Genomic DNA, 22,940 nt, shown 5'->3' with positions numbered 1-22,940 from the left:
AGGTTGCCTGTTCACTCTGATGGTAGTTTCTTTTGCTGTGCAGAAATGTCCAACAACAATAGACTGGATTAAGAAAATGTGGCACATATATACCATGGAATACTATGCAGCTATAAAAAATGATGAGTTCATGTCCTTTGTAGGGACATGGATGAAACTGGAAACCATCATTCTCAGTAAACTATCGCAAGGACAAAAAACCAAATACCGCATGTTCTCACTCATAGGTGGGAATTGAACAATGAGAACACATGGACACAGGAAGTGGAACATCACACTCCAGTGACTGTTGTGGGATGGGGGCAGGGGGGAGGGACAGCTTTAGGAAGATATACCTAAGGCTAAATGACGAGTTTATGGGTGCAGCACAGCAACATGGCACATGGATACATATGTAACAAACCTGCACATTGTGCACATGTACCCTAAAACTTAAAGTATAATAATAATAATAATAATAATACAATATACAATATAACACACAAAATATACAAAATATAATATAAAAATATACATATGAAAAACAAATAGCAAAATGGCAGAGTTAGCTCTTCCTTAGCATTAATTTCATTAAATGTAAATAGGTTAAATTGTCTAATCTAAAGGAAGATATTCAGAAAATGAATTTTTACAAACCATAATACAGCTATATGATACCTAGGAAAAAAACTCCGTTCAGATCAAAGAGACAAATCGGTTGAAAGTGATAGGATGGGAAAAGTTATTCCACACAAATATTAGCCAAAAGAGAGTGGGAGTAGCTTTGCTAGTATCAGACAAAATAGATTTTAAGGCAATAATTATTACAAGGGACAAAGAAGACCATTACATATTGATGAAAGAGTCAATCAATCAGGAAGATATGACAATTATAAACACAGTCAAAAACAGAGCCCCAAAATATATGCAGGCAAGACTAACAGAATTGAAGGGAGAAATAAAGAATTCTATAATAATAGTTGGAGACTTCAAACCTCACTTTCAATTATGAATAGAACAACTAGACAGAAATTCAACAATGAAACAGAGGACTTGAACAATAGTATAAACTAACTAGACCTAACAAACATATATAGAACACTTCATCTAACAACAGCTGAGTACAAATTCTTCTCAAGCACGCTTGGAACATTCTTAGGACAGACCATATGTTAGGCCATAACACAAGTCCCAGTAAATTTTAAAGATGGATCATACAAAGTATATTTTCTAACTGCAATGGATAAAACTAGAAAACAATAACAGAAGAAAATTTGGGAAATTCACAAGTATGTGGAAATGAAATGGCAGATAGGTCAAAGGGAAAATTACAAAGGAAATTTAAAAAATACTTTGAGACAAATGAAAAAGTCATACAACATACCAAAACTTAGGAGATGCAGCAAAGCAGTGAGAAATGTATAGCTATAAATGCATACATTAAATAAGAAGAAAGATCTCAAGCCAATAACCTTACTTTCTGTCTTAATAAGCCTAGAAATATAAGAGAAAACTAAACCGAAAGCAAGCAGAAGGAAGGAAATAATAAAGATTAGAGCAAAGATAAATGAAATAGAGAATATGAAAACAATAGAATCAACAAAATCAAACGTTGGTGTTTTTAAATATCAACAAAATTGACAATTCCTTAGCTAGACCAACTAAGAAGAAAAGATGACTCAAATTACAAAAATAAGAAATGAAAGTGGGGACATTGCTACTACCTTGAAGAAATAAGAAGTAGTATTATGTAAAAGAATACTATGAACAATTGCATGCTAACAAATTAGAAGAACTTAGAAGAAATGAAGAAATTCCTAGAAATACACAAACTTCCAAAACCAACTCAAGAAGAAACAGAAAGCCTTAATAGACGATATCAGCTGAAGAAGTTGAATTAGTCATCAAAAAACATAGAAAAGCCAAGGACCAGAAGATGTTAACAGTAAATTCTACCAAGTGTCTGAAAAATTAACACCAAGCCTTCTCAAAATCTCCCTACAAATAAAGAAGAAAATACTTCCTCATTCACTTTATTAAAGCAGCATCACCCTGTTGTTAAAGCCAAAGACAGCACAAACACACACCAGTGTCCCCTTACCAATATAGATGCAAAAATCATCAATAAAATATGAGCAAATTGAATGCAACAGCATATTAAAAGAAAGATACAGGGCCAGGTGCGGTGGCTTACGTCTGTAATCCCAGCACTTTGGGAAGCCAAGGCGGGCGGATCACGAGGTCAGGAGATTGAGACCATGCTGGCTAACACGGTGAAATCCCATCTCTACTAAAAATACAAAAAAAAAAAAAAGTTAGCTGGATGTGGTGGCAGGTGTCTGTAGTCCCAGCTACTCAGGAGGCTGAGGCAGGAGAATGGCGTGAACCCAGGAGGCAGAGCTTGCAGTGAGCCGAGATGGCACCACTGAACTCCAGCCTCCCTGGGAGACAGAGTGAGACTCCATCTCAAAAAAAAAAAAAAGAAAGAAAAGAAAAAGAAAAAGAAAGATACGCTATGATCAAGTGGGATTATCCTAGTTACACAAGGGTGGTTCAACATACGTAAATAAATCAATGTAATATACCACATAAATTGAATGAAAACAAAAGCAAAAATACGCAAGTAGCATTACATCAAACTAAAAAGCTTCTGCACAGCAAAGGAAACAATTAGAGTGAAGAAGCAACCTTCAGAATGGGAGAAAACAACCCAATTAAAAAATGGACAAAGGACCTGAGTACATATTTCTCAAAAGAAGACACATAAATGACCCACAGGTATATGAAAAAATGCTCAAAATCATTAGGGAAATGAAAAATTAAAACCACAATGAGCTATCACTTCACACTATTATCAAAAGATGAAAGATAACAAATTTGGCAAGGATTTTGAGAAAAGGGAACTCATGTACACTGTTGGTGAGATTTTAAGTTAATACAGCCATTTTGAAAAACAGTATGGTGGTGCCTTAAAAACTAAAAATAGAGTCACCATGTGGTCCAGCAATCCACTTCTGGGTATATATCCAAAGTATTTGAAATCAGTATGTCAGAGAGACATCTGTACTCCACATTTCTTATAGCATTATTCACAATAGCCAAGATAAGAAATCAAGCTAAGTGTCTATCAACAGATGAATAAGCAAAGAAAATGTGTTTTATATACACAATTAAATACTATTCAGCCTTTTTTTTAAAAAAAAAGGGAAACCCCATTGCTTACAACAATACGAATTAACTTGGAAGACATTATGTTAAGTGAAATAAGCCAGGCAGAGAAAAATACCAAATGTTCTCATTTTATGTGGAATCTAAAACAAATACATAGACTCAGAGTAGGATAACACTGGTTATTAGAAGTTGGGTGTTATAAAAAATGGGGAATTGTTGGCCAAAGAGTACAATGTTTCAGTTAGACAGGAGGAAAAAATGGTAAGTATCTGAGGTGATGGATATGTTAATAAGCTCGATTCAAACATCACAGATTGTATACATGTATCATAACATCACTTTGTACCCCATAAATATGAAGTGAGGAAACTAGAGCCACATGCAATGGCACATAATACTCAGAGAAAGAAGCTAGACCTAAAAGAATACTGTCATATAATTCAATTTATATAAAGTTCAAAATATAGGCAAAATTATACTAAGAATGTTTACAAACACATACTTATTTGAGGCAACTATAAAGAACTACAAGGAACTGATTAAAATAGACAGTGGTTGTCTTCCCCCAGGAAAGACAAAGGCATGAGGGGGTTTCTAGATTGTTGGAAATGACCTGATGATGGTTACATGGATATTCATATTATGATAAGCCATTATGCTGTACATTTCCATTTGTACACTTTTCTGGATATATGCTTTATTTTACTTTAAAAATGATTTAGGGAGATCAGGCAAGATGGCTGAATAGGAAGAGTTCTGGTCTGCAGCTCCCAGCAAGACCCACGCAGAAGGCGGGTGATTTCTGCATTTCCCACCGAGGTACCAGTTCATCTCACTGGGACTGGTTAGACAGTGGGTGCAGCCAACAGAAGGCAAGCAGAAGGAGGGTGGGGTGTTGCCTCACCCGGAAAGTGCAAGGAGCCAGGGACCTCCCTCCCCAACCAAGGGAAGCCATGAGGGACTGTACTATCCAGCCTAGATACTACACTTTTCCCATGGTTATTGCAATCTGCAGATCAGGAGATTCCCTGGGTGCCTACACCATCAGGACCCTGGGTTTCACGCACAAAACTGGGTGGCTGTTTGGGCAGACACCGAGCTAGCTGCGGGAGTTCTTTTTTGTACCCCAGTGGCACCTGGAACTCCAGTGAGACAGGACCGTTTACTCCTGTGGAAAGGGGGCTGAAGTCAGAGAGCCAAGTGGTCTCACTCAGCGGGTTCCACTCCCACGGAGCCCAGCAAGCTAAGAACCACTGGCTTGAAATTCTCGCTGCCAGGGCAGCAGTCTGAAGTCGACCTGGGATGATCTAACTTGGTCGGGGGAGGGGCATCCATCATTACAGAGGCTTGAGTAGGTGGTTTTCCCCTGATAGTGCTAAGGAGGCCAGGCAGGTTTGGACTGGGGGGAATTCACCACAGTGCGGCAAAGCAGCTGTGGCCAGACTGCCTCACTAGATTCCTCCTCACTGGGCAGGGCATCTCTGAAAGAAAGGCAGCAGTCCCAGTTAGGGGCTTATAGATAAAACTCCCATCTCCCTGGGACAGAGCACCTGAGGAAAGGGGCAGCTGTGGGTGCAGCTTCAGTGGACTTAAACGTTCCTGTCTGCCGGCTCTGAAGAGAGCAGCTGATCCTGACAAGGAAGATTCTACCAGCACAGCACTTGAGCTCTGCTAAGGGACAGACTGCCTCCTCAAGTGGGTCCCTGACCCTGTGCCTCCTGTCTGGGAGAGACTTCCCAACATGGTCAACACACACCTCATACAGGAAAGCTCTGGCTGGAATCAGGCCAGTGCCCCTCTGGGACAAAGCTTCCTGAAGAAGGAGCAGAAAGCAAACTTTGCTTTTCTGCAGGCTCCACTGGTGATATCCAGGCAAACAGGGTCTGAAGTGAACCTCCAGCAAACTGCAGCAGACCTACAGAACAGGGGCCTGACTCTTAGAAGAAAAACTAACAAACAGAAAGCAACAACATCAACATCAACAAAAAGGACACACACAAAAAAACCCCATCCAAAGGTCATCAGCCTCAGAGATCAAAGATAGATAAATCCATGAACATGAGGAAGAACCAGTGCAAAAAAGCTGAAAATTCCAAAAACCAGAATGCCTCGTCTCCAAATAATTGCAACTCTTCTCCAGTGAGGGCACAAAACTGGATGGAGAATGAGATTGATGAATTGACAGAAGTTGGCTTCAGAAGGTGGGTAATAACAAGCTCCTCTGAGGTAAAGGAGCATATTCTAACCCAATGCAAGGAAGCTAAACACCTTGATAACAGGTTACAGGAACTGCTAACTAGAATAACCAATTTAGAGAAGAAGATAAATGACCTGATGGAACTGAAAAACACAGGACAAGAACTTTCTGAAACATACACAAGTATCAATAGCTAAATCAATCAAGTAGAAAAAAGGATATCAGATATTGAAGATCAACTTACTGAAGTAAGGTATGAAGACAAGATCAGAGAAGAAAGAATGAAAAGGAATGAACAAAGCCTCCAAGAAATATGGGACTATGTGAAAAGACCAAACCTACGATTGATTGGTATACCTGAAAGTGACAGGGAGAATGGACCCAAGTTGGAAAACACACTTCAGGATGTTATCCAGGAGAACCGCAACCTAGTGAAACAGGCCAACATTCAAATTCGGGAAATACAAAGAACACCACTAAGATACTCCTCAAGAAGAGCAATCCCAAGACACATAATCGTCAGATTCTCAAAAGTTGAAACAAAGGAAAAAATGTTAAGGGCAGCCAAAGAGAAAGTTCAGGTTACCCACAAAGGGAAGCCCATCAGACTAACAGTGGATTTCTCTGCAAAAACCCTACAAGCCAGAAGAGAGTGGGGACCAATATTCAACATTCTTAAAGAAAAGAACTTTCTTTTTTTTTTTTTTTTTTTGAGATGGAGTCTGGCTTTTTTTGCCCAGGCTGTAGTACAGTGGCGCGATCTCAGCTCATTGCAACCTCCGCCTCCCAGGTACAAGCGATTCTCCTGCCTCAGCCTCCTGCGTACTTGGAACTATAGGCGTGTGCCACCATGCCTGGCTAATTTTTAGTAGAGACAGAGTTTCACCATGTTAGCCAGGATGGTCTCGATCTCCTGATCTCGTGATCTGCCCACCTTGGCCTCCCAAAGTGTTGGGATTACAGGCGTGAGCCGCTGTGCCCAGCAGAAAAGAATTTTCAACCCAGAATTTCATATCCAGCCAAACTAAGCTTCATAAGTGAAGGAGAAATAAAATCCTTTCCAGACAAGCAAATGATGATGGATTTTGTCACCACCAGGTCTGCCTTACGAGAGTTCCTGAAGGAAGCACTAAACATGGAAAGGAAAAACTGGTACTAGCCACTGCAAAAACACACCAAAATATAAAGACCGATGACACTATGAAGAAACTGCATCAACTAATGTATAAAATAACCAGCTAGCATCATGATGATGGGATAAAATTCACACAAAACAATATTAACCTTAAATGTAAATGGACTAAATGCCCCAATTAAAAGATACAGACATGCAAACTGGATAAAGAGTCAAGACCTATCGGTGTGCTATATTCAGGAGACCCATGTCACTTGCAAAGATACACATAGGCTCAAAATAAAGGGATGGAGGAAGATTTACCAAGCAAATGGAAAACAAAAAAAAGCAGGGGTTACAATCTTAGTCTCTGATAAAACAGACTTTAAATAAACAAAGATCAAAAAAGACAAAGAAGGCCGTTACACAATGGTAAAGGGGTCACTTCAACAAGAAGACCTAAGTATCCTAAATGTATATGCACCCAATACAATACAGGAGCACCCATATTCATAAAGCAAGTTCTTAGAGACCTACAAAGTGACTTAGACTCCCACACAATAATAGTGGGAGACTTGAACATTCCATTGTCAATATTAGACACATCAATGAGACAGAAAATTGACAAGGATATTCAAGACTTGAACTCAGCTCTGGGCCAAGTGGACCTAATAGACACCTACAGAACTCTCCACCCCAAATCAACAGAATATACATTCTTCTCAGCACCACATTGCACTTATTCTAAAATCAACCACATAATTGGAAGTAAAACACTCCTCAGCAAATGCAAAAGAATGGAAATCATAACAAACAGTCTCTCAGGCCACAGTGCAATCAAATTAGAACTCAGGATTAAGAAACTCAGTCAAAACTGCATAGTTACATGGAAACTGAATAAGCAGCTCCTGAATGACTACTGGGTAAATAACGAAATTAAGACAGAAATAAATAAGGTCTTTGAAAGCAATGAGAACGAAGACGCAACATACCAGAATCTCTGGGACACAGTTAAAGCAGTGTTAAGAGGGAAATTTATAACACTAAATGCCCACAAGAGAAAGCAGGAAAGATCTAAAATTGACATCCTAATATCACAATTAGAAGAACTGGAGAAGCAAGAGCAAAGAAATTCAAAAGCTAGCAGAAGACAAGAAATAAATGAGATCAGAGCAGAACTGAAGGAGGTAGAGACATGAAAAACCCTTCAAATAATTAATGAATCCAGGAATTGGGTTTTTTTTTTAAGATTAACAAATAGATGGACCTCTAGCTAGATTAATAAAGAAGAAGGCCAGGGACGGTGACTCACACCTGTAATCACAGCACTTTGGGAGGCCAAGGGGGGCAGATCACAAGGTCAGGAGATCGAGACCATCCTGGCTAACACGGTGAAACCCCATCTCTACTAAAAATACAAAAAATAAATAAAAAATTAGCCAGGCATGGTGGCGGACGCCTGTAGTCCCAGCTACTTTGGAGGCTGAGGCAGGAGAATGGTGTGAACCTGGGAGGTGGAGCTTGCAGTGAGCCAAGATCAAGCCACTGCACTCCAGCCTAGGCAACAGAGCAAGACTCCATCTCAAGAAAAATAAATAAATAAATAAATAAAATAAATAAAATAAGAAAAGAGAGAAGAATCAAATAGACACAATAAAAAATGATAAAGGGGATATGACCACTGATCCCACAGAAATACAAACTACCATCAGAGAATACTACAAACACCTCCACACAAATAAACCAGAAAATCTAGAAGAAATGGATAAATTCCTGGACACATACACCCTCCCAAGACTAAACCAGGAAGAAGTCAAATCCCTGAATAGACCAATAACAAGTTCTGAAATTGAGGCAGTAATTAATAGACTGCCAACCAAAAAAAGTCCAGAACCAGGCAGATTCATAGACGAATTCTACCAGAGGTACAAAGAGAAGCTAGTACCATTCCTTCTGAAACTGTTCCAAACAATAGAAAAAGAGGGCATCCTCTGTAACTCATTTTATGAGGACAGTATCGTGCTGATACCAAAACCTGGCAGAGACACAACAAAAAAAAAGAAAATTTCAGGCCAATATCACTGATGAACATCGATGTGAAAAAACTACTTTAAACTTCATATGGAACCACAAAAGAGCCCATATAGCCAAGACAATCCTAAGCAAAAAGAACAAAGCTGGAGGCATCACACTACCTGACTTCAAACTATACTACAAGGCTACAGTAACCAAAACAGCATGGTTCTGGTATCAAAACAGATATACAGACCAATGGAACAGCACAGAGGCCTCAGAAATAACACCACACATATATACATAACAAGCAATGGGGAAAGGATTCCCTATTTAATAAATGGTGCTGGGGAAACTGGCTAGCCATATGCAGAAAACAGAAACTGGACCCCTTCCTTACACCTTACGCAAAAATTAACTCAAGATGGAATAAAGATTTAAACATAAAACCTAAAACCATAAAAACCCTAGAAGAAAACTTAGCCAATGCCATTCAGCACATAGGCATGGGCAAAGACCTCATGTCTAAAACACCAAAAGCAATGGTAACAAAAGCCAAAATAGATAAATGGGATCTAATTAAACTAAAGAGCTTCTGTGCAGCAAACAAAACTATCATCAGAATGAACAGGCAACCTGCAGAATGGAAGAAAATTTTTGCAATCTATTCATCTGACAAAGGTCTAATATCCAGAATCTACAAGAAACTTAAACCAATTTACAAGAAAAAAAAAAACATCAAAAAGTGGGCAAAGAATGTGAACATACACTTCTCAAAAGAAGACATTTATGAAGCCAACAAACATATGAAAAAAGCTCATCAATGCAAATCAAAACCACAATGAGATATCATCTCATGCCAGTTAGAATGCCTATAAAAAGTCAGGTAACAACAGATGCTGGAGAGGGTGTGGAGAAGTAGGAACGCTTTTGCACTGTTGGTGGGAGTGTAAATTAGTTCAACCATTGTGGAAGACAGTGTGGCAATTCCTCAAGGATCTAGAACCAGAAATACAATTTGATACAGCAATCCCATTACAGGGTATATACCCAAAGGATTATAAATCATTCTACTATAATGACACATGCACACATATGTTTACTGCAGCAATATTTACAATAGCAAAGACTTGGAATCAACCCAAATGCCCATCAATTATAGACTTATAAAGAAAATGTGGCACATATACACCATGGAATACTATGCAGTCATAAAAAAGAACGAGTCCAGGCCGGGCATGGTGGCTCACACCTGTAATCCCAGCACTTTGGGAGACCAAGGTGGGTGGATCATCTAAGGTCAGAAGTTCAAGACCACCCTGGCCAACATGGTAAAACCCTGTCTGTACTAAAAATACAACAATTAGCCAGGTGTGGTGGCGGATGCCTATAATCCCAGCTACTCGGGAGGCTGAGGCAGGAAAATCACTTGAACCCAGGAGGCAGAGGTTGCAGTGAGCCGAGACTGTGCCATCGCACTCCAGCCTGGGTGACAAGAGCGAAACTCTGTCTCAAAAAAAAAAAAAAAAAAAGAAAGAAAGAAAGAAAAAGAAAAGAATGAGTTCATGTCCTTTCCACATGGATGAAGCTGGAAACCATCATTCTCAGCAAATTAATACAGGAACAGAAAACCAAACACCGGATGTTCTCACTCATAAGTGGGAATTGAACTATAAGAACACATGAACACAGGGAGGGGAACATCACACACCAGGGCCTGTCGGGGGTTGGGGGCAAGAGGAAGGAGAGCATCAGGACAAATTCCTAATACATGCAGGCCTTAAAACCTAGATGACAGGTTGATGGGTACAGCAAACCACCACGGCACATGTGTATCTAACAAACCTGCACATTCTGCACATGTATCCCAGAACTTAAAGTAAAATAAAATAGTATTTTTAAAAATGATTTAAAATTAAAAACTGCAAGTGAAAAGATAAGTAGACATGATTAGATAAATATTTTAAACCACTTCAAAGCAAAATTTGGATTAAAAGAAAAGCAACAAAATGAAAACTACTATGTACAAATGAAAACTGTACAGTGTGCGAAGTTTAATATACAATACAATAAGATAGTACATCCCTTGGAGCCAGGAGTTCAGAAACAACCTAGGCAACAAAGCAAGATCCCGTTTCTACAAAAACAAAAATTGAAAAATTAACTGGCTGCGGCAGCACAGCCTTGTAGTCTTAGCTACTTGTGAGGAAGAGGTGGGAGGATCTCAGGAGCCCAGCAGGTTGAGGCTGCAGTGAGCCATGACTGTGTCACTGCACCGTAGACAGGGTGATAGCGTGAGACTCCATCTCTATAAATAAGTAAACAAAAGATACTGCAAGAAACTGTATGAATAGTTTTCTGTGCTCAAAGTACAAAGGATATGAAGAAGAGATGCAAGGCGGTAGGCAATGCTTTAGAAATTGATAATGTAACCAGTATTTAGGAAATGCAAATGAAACAATTTTAAATTGGCATTTACGCCTGTTAAATTACCCACACCATTAGGGTGTAGGCAAGGATTTTTCATTTCCTGATGGCACTGAAAATTGATTCACTGTTTTTAAAGAGCTGTCTGATATATTTCAAGCAATTTTCTCTTCTGAAAATGTATTTCAAATAATAGTAATAATTTAAAAAACGACATCTAAAATCATTCTTACCTTGCTTGAGAATTTTGGTGATCTATATTTAACAAGGCTGTAAAATCCTCTATGGCTGCAAACCAGTTTTCATTTTCATAATAAAACAGCCCACGTTTCAATAATGCATCTGTTCTTTTGGGATCATAAAAAATACACTATAGGGACAGGGGGAGGTACATAAACATCACAAAATGAAAAAAACAAAGTATATAATCACATAAGTGATCTAAAACTATGTTTTTAACTTCGGGTTAATAAAAGCAAACCATCTGAAGATGTCAAAATTTTCAGAGTTGTAGCTAAAGAACATATCTTTAGGAGATTTTTTCCATCATCAAATTCTAGAGAGGGAGTATTTTTTAAGAGAAAAAAAACTGGCATATACAGGAAGCCCAGGCTTCTGCCCGCTGAAATTTTTGCTGATAAAAATTCATAAGTGAATTGTTCAACTAGAGCGGAGTTCATTGGATCTATCTCAGCATTTTATCCTAATTAAAGACGTAACATATTAGACTACATCAAGGCTGGTTCAATCACATAAAACACAGATTAATCTAGCCATTAAAATAGGGAAGAGAATTGAATTATTATTGGCAAGGCTCATTCATTTTACACTGACATACAAAGTAATAGAGGGAACAGACTAAATCATATATCAATTATAAAGCTCCTCACCTATTGTTAGTAGAAAAGAACTGAAGCACAAAGGAGGTGACCAAATATTTTTAAAATAAAAAAAAAATCCTAAAGATTTCAAAATTTGTTTGACGTCAGTGTACTGCATTACTCTATTTCTAAACTACTGGTGCAGCATAGGGAAACGAAAAGAATAGATAATCTAACAATTTCAGCATCTTCAAAAGAGCTTTTTGGTCATTTCTAGACCAGAAGTTAACAAAATATATAATATTCTCCTCAAGCAGAAAAATGTCCAGTGGATCATGGATTCATAAATAAGGCAGTTGGGAACATGGAAAGTTAAATAATTTAAATAATTTAAATAATTGCTTCTAAATTCTTAATTGCAGTAAGGAATAAGAATTTGGAGTTTAAAGTCAGGAGATCAGAGTTAGAATTGTACTGCAATCAGGGGAATATTTTGCCTTGACTACGGTTCAGTCAAAAGTTCATTTCCTGGCCAGGCGCAGTGGCTCACGCCTGTAATCCCATCACTTTGGGAGGCCAAGGTGGGCGGATCACGAGGTCAGGAGATCGAGACCATCCTGGCTAACACAGTGAAACCCCATCTCTACTAAAAATACAAAAAAATTAGCCAGGCACGGTGGCGGGTGCCTGTAGCCCCAGCTGCTTGGGAGGCTGAGGCAGGAGAATGGCGTGAACCCAGGAGGCGGAGCTTGCAGTGAGCCGAGATCGCGCCACTGCACTCCAGCCTGGGCAACAGAGCGAGACACCACCTCAAAAAAAAAAAAAGAGTTCATTTCCTCAACTCTCTGATATCTCCTAAACATAAGTTACTCTCCCACCATCCTTATTTCCTTCATAGTACTTACCATAATTTGTAACAATGCCTTAATATCATAATTTGTAATAGTGCCTTAGTAAATAAATATTTTCAAGCGAGCGAATGAATGAATGAATGAATGAATGTATGAACGAACCAGTAAGCACAGCTTCTTTGAGAGCAGATAGGTTCCCTGCAGAAAAGAATCAGCTATTCAAGAGTTAAAAAGTAGAAAATACTTTTCTTTAATGTTTAAAGGTAAGAAGCAATTTTCAAAGGCTTCTTTAACCACTGTAGCACGGCTCCAGAGGAGGCAGCTGGAAAAGCTGGGCCCTCCTACAGGTTATCTCAACGCCTCCACACCCAATTCGGATGTAAATTCATTCATTCATCATTTAAAAAATAATAATTAACATAGTGTTAATATTAATTCCAGTAATGAAAACTCTAGCTCCTAACCTGTAATAAATCCATTTGATTATATAATATATACAAAAAGACCTTCAAAAACTTGCTGTACTATTTGCATGAGGATATCACAATCTAAATTACATAAATGGTAGAATTACATGTGATAAAACTTACTTTCGAAAAGTCATCAATGGCCAGTACTTTGTCTGCTATTTCATACATCTCACCCCTCCTGAAATAGATATCAGCATCTGTGGGCCTGCATTTAATTGCCTGGGTATAGTTTAGAATTGCCAAAGTTATGTCTTTTTTTCCCCTGTAAATTTCTGCCTTTGACAAATATGCCTCTAAAGAAAATTAAAAAGATAAAATTTGGAGTTATAATCCTTTCATTCACTAAGAAAACTTTAAAAGATTAATCCCTCTCCCTCCAAAAAATGTAGTCAAAATAATTTTTCTCTATGACACTTTCTTAACTATTAGTTTATCTTATTTTATTCTATTTTATTTTATTAGGCAGGATCTCCTTCTGTCACCAAGGCTGGAGCGCAGTGGCACAATCATGGCTCACTGCAGCCTCGACCTCGAGGGCTCAATCATGGCTCACATCAGCCTCCTAAATAGCTGGGTCTACAGATGCATGCCACCACACCCAGCTAATTTTTGTATTTTTTTTTATAGACACAGGGGTTCACCATTTTGCCCAGGCTGGTCTCGAACTCCTGGGCTCATGTCATCCGCACACCTCAGCCTCCCAAAGTGCTAGGATTACAGGTGTGAGCCACTATGCCTGGGCCCATTTCATTTAATTTTTATTGTGACAATGCCAAATTTGTTCTCAAAGGCTGGATAAATGCTCATTTGTGGTTAAAGGTACTTTCAATTTGAAGTAACAAAAATTACCTTTTACCTTTCCATATGTCTAAAATGTTTTTTCATAATCCTTTAATCATCATAGTAAAAAGTTAGGTTGTGATGACACAAAACTTAATGGACTTTTAGCAGAGATCAACATAGGTCAAAAATCATTTATTAAGCTCATGTTTTATTTTATGGGTATGTTGTAGGTGCTGGGGATACAAAGGTGAATATCACATTTTCACATTCCTAGAAAGTTCCATGTCTAGTGCTTCAAGTTGGTTGGAGGATAGGACATAAGAGCAAAGATATAGATTTCATACAACCAAGTACTCCTAGGCACACAATAACTCTAACTCAGAGAGATGTGATCAAATCACACAAATCAAAGAGAGATTGGTAAATTACTTCTATAACTAACTATTTCAAATTCATATTCTTTTGTTGTGAGATGAGCAGTAAGGAACCAACTTACTGCAATATATATCAAGGACAATAACCTTTCAAACCATGGTAAGTATTTTAAAAACACTCTGGGATTGTATGAGCCCTGGATTTACAATAACAAGAGTAAAAAAATTTAATTGAGGAAAGTCATTTTCAGGACATATATCTACTGATTTATGTAGCCTTATAGTACCAATAAATGACAAAGGCTGAGGTCAAAATGTAGGTAATATAACTGTCTCTACAGACAACCCACCTGTATTATTTTTATTATATTTATGTATATAATTCAAGTCATCCAAAGCTTCATTAATTTTGTCTTGGAAAAGATAAATTAAATGTCGGTGCCAATAGGCATTGAGAAACAATGGTTCCAAGAGCATTACCTAGAAAATATATGTAAAAATTCAGTTAAAGTTGATTTGTTAAAGAAGGATATCCTATCAAATAAATTTTTAAAACACGATTGATCCCAGTGGCTTTGTATGTACATAACATAAAATAAAACCTCCCAATCTGACAAACAAAAATCATGTTTTTAATATTATTTGAAAATACAAATAATTATACTGTTATAATAATTCCACATTCTATACTATAAACATTCATTGTTCAAAATTTCAGCAAAAATTACTATACAATTAAAAGCAAGTGTAAATGGTGACTATTACTATTTTGGTTAAATAAAACTTACTCTCTGTAGATCATTCATGGCACTCTGCAACTTTCCCAATTTCCTATAAATAGCTCCACGCCTACAATATGTAAACGCAGGATATTTTGTCTTATCATTTATTTCTTCATTCAAAATCTTCACTTCAGATTCATAATATTTAATGACCTCTTGTGGAAGATCAGACTCCACATAATCATTTAATTTTAGTTCTGGTGGTTCTTTCACTCTTTCAGGTGGGTCTTTAGGAACGGATATTTTATCATCTTTCTCTTTTAGAGGTGTGCTCGCATCTTTGTACTCAATGAGCCTATCAAGAGCCCATGTCCGAGGATCAATATTTTCTGGAATTCCTCCGTTAGCTTGGACGAATTTTTCAAAATTTAAATACGAAGGTAAACTGGGACACCGTATTTGACGTTCATATAATGGAACTTTGAACAAATATTTCTTCTGTTCCGGAAGTATTCCATGAGATGCTGATCTAGTTTTTAAAAGAGTGATTTTTTTAATTACAGAAATACAATCATCTTTCTAATCAGTAAATCAACTCAGCCACACACAAAACTACTATTTGTTATCAAAACAAAATTACATGCTAATTTTATGCGCAAGTTCTCCTTTTCATTTAATAAAATGGTAACACTGTATGAAGAATCTCCCTCAAGTTTATGAAAGCAAAAGACTGTTTTTAAAGATGTAGCCTCCTTACAGTACTAAAAAAATGAGGTCAATGTGCCTTTCAAGTTTAATTTACATCCTCTACAATACCAGCCGCCAGAGGAATTACAATGGAGAATTAAGGAAGTAAACATAACATGAGAAAAATGCCATGCAAGAGGTTAAAGAGGACATGAACTTGAGGCAGTGGGAAGAAGGCAGGAGTTGACTACACCCCAGACTATCAACCGAACATCCCAGTTTTACCCTCCTCCTAGTAGGCTATCAAATTAAATAATACCTAATATGCTTTCAAATGCTACAAGTCTAGGATTAGCCTTCTCAAATTCTTCCTTTGCAATATAGTCTTCATTGAGTAACTTGTGCCGTAGGGCTGGTACTGTACTAGCCGTAGGAAATTACAATAAACTCAGTCTATTGGAATAAAAAAAATTACCCTATCACTTCATATTTACTTAGTATGTACTACGAGAAATACCTAGTGCTGAACACTAGGCGAGCAAAAGTAAGAAAAGTTAGTTTCCTTCCCTTTCCTTACTTTCATAAATTATCTATTCCTTTCCACATTCTAGTGCAAGCCACCATCATCTATTCTTCTTAGAGCAGAATAATTTCTTAATTCCCTGCTTCTACTTTTGCCCTTTGTCTAATTCATTCTCTGCATGGCAGCCAGGCATAGGTTTTGTTTTTAGTTTTACAAATGTAAATAAGATCACATCACTCCTCCAAGAGCTTCCCCTAGTATGCAAATCAAGCTCTTCACCATTGTCCATAAGACCCCACATGATCAAGTGCCAGCATAAATACTCGACACCACTACTCTCCCCCTCATTCCCTATTTTCCAGCCATATCATCCTTGAGCAAGCCTCAAGGCCATTGCCCTTTTCAGCCCTTCTGACTGGCTGGCTCCTTCTCAATTCATATTTCTGACCAAATGTCACTTTAGAAAGGTCTTCTGTGCCAGATATGTTTTGTTTGCACCTCCATATGCATCTCTACCCTTCTCCATCTTGCTCCCTGTCCCAGGAAACTGATCTGCACAGACTATAGCCTTAGGATCCCTTGGTCTCTGTCTTCTCATAAAGTTCATCCAATTAGGAACCCCAACAGAGGGAAGGAGGAGAGTGAAGTCAAACTGTTTATTCCTCTGGCTTCCTCAGGAAGGGTCTCCTCAAACTACCTAGGATCCTTGAACAAAGATCACTACTGCTTTCAAGAAAACCATTTCCATACAACTCTTTTCTTTCAGCTTCTAGTCATCACTCCCTCTTTTTGTCCTCTCAAACTTAGGAGTAGAAAATGGCTTTACATTTTTAACCCCAGGATACTGCATTATCATTTCTGGTTTCCTTGTATTTTGACATTTTTGTAAATTTCTCCTTTATCATAACCTCCCAATATTATCCTAAGCTGAGTGGTGTTTATGATTGGGATCTTCACTGACAAAGTAATTAGTACCAGATATGGACTCAGGAAACACACACACACATAAAGGATTCTAGGATAACTTCCTTGCCAGGTTGAAATAGGACATGGGTAATCCATGGCATGTGGTGGTATAAAAATTTGTCAAATATCACCAGTGTTAGCAGGGAATGACGTTCAGGTGGAAGACAAGGCATTGGGAGATCAAGGAGCTTTAAGTCATTAGGACAATAATTATTATAAAAATTGTGTGTTCAGTTGACTACTTCTTTCAGACCAAAGAGTAGTTGCAGTACCTATTAAGTACCCTCTAAACTTTGTGCACCAAGGTAATGAAGCTAGTAGGCAAGAAGCAGAAAACTGAAATATGGGATGCTAACATGCAAGGAGATATGAATGAGAGTGAGAATTTCAAATCTCCAAATTCCACTTATCTTCCCTTTACTGAGGAGACTGGCTGCGGAATTGTCAGATCCCCCATCTGAGACTCTCAGTCCTCTCCTGCATAAGTTTCTTTCAATGACTACACTGTGACATTGCCTTATATGCTGTAATGCACCTACCTCAAGCACGCCCTGAAATCACTCAGCTGTGACTCCCAAACCCTCTCATGGAGCCACAGCCATTACAGTCCCTCAGCCTCCCACATACCTCCTCCATGGTGGTGACCTTGGGTTGGTAGCTGCTGGCCTCACCACACACAGCCTTAGCTAGAATACCCAGGAGTGCTCAAAGTGAAGGGTTCTCAAACTTCAGCATGCATCAGAATTACCCAAAGCCTTCTTAAAAACACAGATTTTGAGGCTCCACCCTTAGAAACTGTCCATATCTGGTACTAATTACTTTGTCAGTGAAGATCCCAATCATAAACACCACTCAGCTTAGGATAATATTGGGAGGTTATGATAAAGGAGAAATTTACAAAAATGTCAAAGTACAAGGAAACCAGAAATGATAATGCAGTATCCTGGGGTTAAAAATGTAACCCCAGGTCTAAAAATGTAGACCTAGGGTGGAGTTCTAGAACTTGCACCTCTAACAAATTCCCAGGTAATACTCATGCATGAATTACACTATAAGAGCCATTGCTATAGAGGAATGAGTTCTAAGGTTCAGGAAAGAGGAATTTGTCTGCAATATAGAATGTGCTTAGTCAAGTCCTAACCCTTGGAAAGACCAGAGAATGCATAAGGGAGGGGGCACAATACCCTTGAAAAGCCTTGTGGGTGCTGACCTCAGAGCTGGAAAACAATGACAGTGGGGGAACGGGAGCAAAGAAATTTGTTTCACTGATTCCAATGGGAATAATAGAACCCTGGAGTGGTAAAGTCCCGTTTACCGCTACAGATATGGTAGATACAATGACCACAATAAGCAATAGAGACAGAATAGTAGTAACAGGATTTTAACTCTCAAGGATCCGTGGCAATAGCTAAACGACTAAAGGTGCTTAGAGATGAGATAAATGGGCAGCTTGCTTGGGTGTTCTTTGGCTTACATAGGGGAAAACTTATAGGTCTTCTGGTACAAACCTAACCAGCTATAGTGGGGGTTTACAATCTTTTACCCAGCTCTCAGACCCCAGCCAGTTCATAGTCCAAAACCCTCTTAACAGGAAGGTTGGGCAAAGTCCCACTGAGGAAGAATCCTGCAATGTGGCTTAGGTATACACAGTGAATTTTCCCTGAAATCTTCTAAAGGTATGAGAAAGGGGAATACTCAAACCTTCCAGGGGTAATTACATACTGGCTCTGACCTTATGCTAATCCACAGATACCCACTACAAATCCCACTGACGTTTATCAATCAAATTAAAGAATTACGAAAGTCAAGTGATAGAATCTTCGCCTGAGACCATTTAACAGTGGATCTAGTAAGACATGGACCCATTTTTTGATAATTTCCCTAGTCCCAGAATGTATAGTGGGAGTAAACACATGTAATAACTGAATAAACTGTAGACTGAGGAAAATAATGGTAGTAAGGGCAAAGTGGAAATCTTAGAAACTGCCCTCATCCCATCTCACACCACTATCCACCAAGATAATAAACAAAAAGCAATACCAGATTCCAGGGAAATTATACATTAGTGGCACCATCAGAGACTTGAAGGATATAGGTGGCAATTCCCACCATATCTCCATTTTACTTTCCTGTTTCACCAGTGCAAAACCAAGATAGCTTGTAGAAAGTGACTATAAGTTATCACAAATTTAATCAGGTGGTGATAACAATTACAGCTGTAGTTCCAGATGTGATATATTTACTGAAGCAATGAACACACCTCCTGGCACCTGGTTTGCAGCTGTTGACCTGACATGCTTTCTTTTCCATTCCCCTAGTTTAGGAGAATCTGATGAAGTTTACATTTACATGGCAGGGACAACTCTCTCCATACACACACACACACACACACACACACACACACACACACACACACACATATGTACGTATATATATATATATATATGTACGTGTATATATATGTGTATGTGTGTGTGTGTGTGTGTATCCCATATCCAACCCATAAGCAAATCCTGTTGTCCCTAGTTCTAAAATCTATCTAGAATCAAACCACTTTCCACTACTTTGGTTGCTGTCACCCCAAACCAAGAAACTATTTCTCACCTGGATTATTTCAATAGCTTTCTAACTGGTCTCCCTGCTCCACTACAATCTATTTTTCACAAGTAACCAGAGTGAACCTTCTGGAACATAAACTAGATCATATCAACTCACTGCTCCCAGCTCCCAGTGTTTCCTTTTCTATTAAGAATCCAAAGTCTTTGCCATAACCTGTAAACATCACTACCCCATTCTCAAGTGCACAGTGATCTCTTGGCACTCTTAAGAATAATTTCGAATTTACTCTGGCCTACAAGGCACCACGTGGTATTATCTCTGACCACTTCCTCAACCTCGCTTCTTTCCACCCTGCACTCACTCTGGTCCAGCCACACTGACTTCTATGCTGTCCCTCAAAAGCAACAAGCATGTCTCCAACTCAAGGCCTTTGCACTTGTTACGACCACTTCAGATATTCAAACACCTCACTCCCTCATTCCATTCAGTTCTACGCTCAAATATCACTACCTTATAGAGGCTTCTGACCACTCTGTCTAAAATAGTAACCTTTGTTACACTGCTTTATTTTCTTCATTACATTTGTCACTTCCTAATGTTATTTGTTTACCTCTCCAGTCTCTCCCACTACGATATAAGCTCTATGAGGACACGGAGTTTGCCAATCTTGTTCCTTGCCCTATGCTCCTTGTCTAATGTAGTACTGCTGAGTAGTGCTCAATAAATGTATGTTGCAGAAACGAATGGCTGAACTCATTCATTCATCAAATTGTTGCTGAATTCCTACTATGTGCCATGATTTAATAAGAGAAATCGCATTTAACTATAGTCCCTCCAACTCTTCACTTTAAGCTGATAAACTTTGCCTTCACTGAAAATATAGGAGCTATCTGACTTGAATACTTACCTCATTTTCTTAAACAAAATATACATTCCCAGGGAAGGAAGATGCTTTCTTCATATAATGCACAACACTTCTTCCCTGGGAGTTCAGTTGTATCACTTGTGTTCTATGTCCCATACACATTTGCCTACTCAGAGCTTCACTCTTTCAATATCCTGACTTTTCTGTATCATCTAAAATTGTGATCAGTACTCTGAAATTTTACTAGGCAGAGAAATTGCAGAAAGGATACTAAAGAGGCAAGAATGAGGAGGAAGTTCCAGATAACAGAGTTGAATGAGGGGATCCTCTAAATCTAAGTTTGAAGCTATACATATCCCAGACTAACTCCTGAACCACCCACCAATCCTTTCTCATTATTCCAGAAATAATCACTGCCAGAGTTTGATGTATATAATTTCAAGGTTTCTTTATAGATATACAAGCACCATTATACACACATACATGCATATACATACAGCTTTGTTAAAATATATTCCCACATAAACATCCAAAAATATGTTAATTGTGACTTATTTCTCAATGGTAGCATTGCTGTATTTTCTAAGCTTTTACAATGAGCATGTATTATTTTTACTATCAAATATTAATAAAATACGTAAAATATTTTTAAGGAAACAAGATCTTGCTATGTAACTTTCTAGAAGGATGTAAAAAGGAAAGGAAATGCAGACAGTGGATGAACTTTTATGAGGAAGAATTATAGTCCCAGATCACTGAAATTAAATAATACAAAGAAAAGGAACATGATAAAAGAGGGGATTGGCTGTTTACATCTACCCCAAAAGGTAAATATTTCTTCCTGTACTGCCAGTTTAGATCATGTTTTCATAGCCGTGAATATGGTTCATGGTTTTTCACTTGGAGGAACCAGAGTAAATTAACCTGCTAGCTATCACTCCAGTCTGAGAAAGTCAAGCCTTTGGGTTGGAATACGTACACATGCAGTTAATCTGAGATGAGATGTAAGACAATTTAAGGAAACCGAAATTTTGAACAGTTCAAACGTTTTGCTCAATATATCGTTGGTATGAAAATAAGGACGATTTTACTACCCAAATCAAGGGATATTTGAGCTGGACATTACTTCAGAAATCATGTGGATGGGCTATTCATCTTCTAGATGGGGAAACAAATATTCAAGGAAATTAAGCAGCCTAGTCACTGAGGATCTAGTGATTGAAGGTTGGGATATGGATGTATACAAATTCCTGATCCAGAGTTCTTGCTCCTAGAACATCACTGCTGCCAGCTCTTAGAGAAGCAGAGTGATAAATGAAAGTCAAAATAGGCCTGATGGCCAAGCGCAGTGGTTCATGCCTGTAATCTCAGCACTTTGGGAGCCCAAGGTGGGTGGATTGCTTGAGACCAGAAGTTCAAGACCAGCCTGGGCAACATGGTGAAACCGTGTCTCTACCAAAAAAAAAATACAAAAATTAGCCACACTTGGTGGCATCCACCTGTAGGCCCAGCTACTTGAGACGATGAAGTGGGAGAATCCCTTGAGTCCAGGAGGCAGAGGTTGCAGTGAGCCAAGATCACACCATTGCACTCCAGTCTGGGCAATGGAAATGAAACCATGTCTCAAAAAACAAAAAGTGGAAGGGTAAAACAACTAAGGAAAATATAACAACTCCTGCTTGGGGGAAAATAAATTCTGCTTCTCTGAGGAATGCAGCAGCACAAGATGGGCCAAGAAAACCAGGTCTGAGACCACAGGGTCACTTGCAGGAGCAGGTCAAGTGACTTAAGACTAAGGACAATTATTCTAGAAAGGGGCACAAGAAGATGCATTCAGAGGGATAGGAACGCCATTGGCGAACAGGCTGGCAGCCTGGATCTCAGATGAAGAATGTTACTCAGTCCCGGAAGACTGAACGTTGGCAGAGATCAAGAGGCTAGCAATTCACAAAAGCCCACATAGGAGGTAAGGCAGTGGGTACAAGGGAGTCAAGGCAGCCAGTATTCATCGATAGGAAGAGTTCACTGTGGGTAAGCCAGCTACTGAGGAAGGTCTCCTCTACTCCCTCAGGCTGCTCTGTCAACACTGAGCTCAGAGACCAAAGCAGAGGGAAACTTCTAGAGAAACAATGAAGCTGCAAAGTTATTGCAAACTTTGGCAACCTGCCATGACCTAGCTGAGGAGGGAAGCAACAGGGCTAAGGAGATAAAAGGAAATGCATGAATCTGGGTGAGGTGGCTCCAGTGGCCTTCTGCAAGAGTGACTTTCCACAGCCATAATTTGACTTGATGTATAAGAACATATGCAGTCTGCTTCCCACCATTAAGGGAGGCCAGCCAAGAATGGGTGTGATTAAATAACCTTTGTGGTTGGACATAAAATGGTAAGAAGTAAATCTGTGAATTATCAAATGAAGA

The 22,940-nt window shown here is 38.7% G+C and overlaps 1 protein-coding gene across 6 annotated transcripts in view; it reads right to left on the bottom strand.

Annotated features, from left to right (window-relative positions):
• Nucleotides 1-22,940, bottom strand: part of TTC6 (tetratricopeptide repeat domain 6) — a 246,741-nt gene that overhangs the window by 83,741 nt on the left and 140,060 nt on the right. For all 6 annotated transcript variants that reach the window (XM_058429880.1, XM_058429881.1, XM_058429882.1 and 3 more), the window contains 4 exons: nt 14,989-15,451; nt 14,551-14,680; nt 13,164-13,336; nt 11,135-11,271 (listed from right to left, as the gene is read on the bottom strand). In XM_058429880.1, the coding sequence (XP_058285863.1) occupies nt 11,135-11,271; nt 13,164-13,336; nt 14,551-14,680; nt 14,989-15,451 (903 nt within the window). The remainder of the gene's footprint in view (nt 1-11,134; nt 11,272-13,163; nt 13,337-14,550; nt 14,681-14,988; nt 15,452-22,940) is intronic.

This window comes from Hylobates moloch, unplaced genomic scaffold (assembly GCF_009828535.3).
Source record: "Hylobates moloch isolate HMO894 unplaced genomic scaffold, HMol_V3 SCAFFOLD_16, whole genome shotgun sequence".
NCBI classification, from domain to species: Eukaryota; Metazoa; Chordata; class Mammalia; order Primates; family Hylobatidae; genus Hylobates; species Hylobates moloch.
The sequence above is the reverse complement of the archived record's forward strand: the minus strand, read 5'-3'. Positions and strand labels throughout refer to the sequence as shown.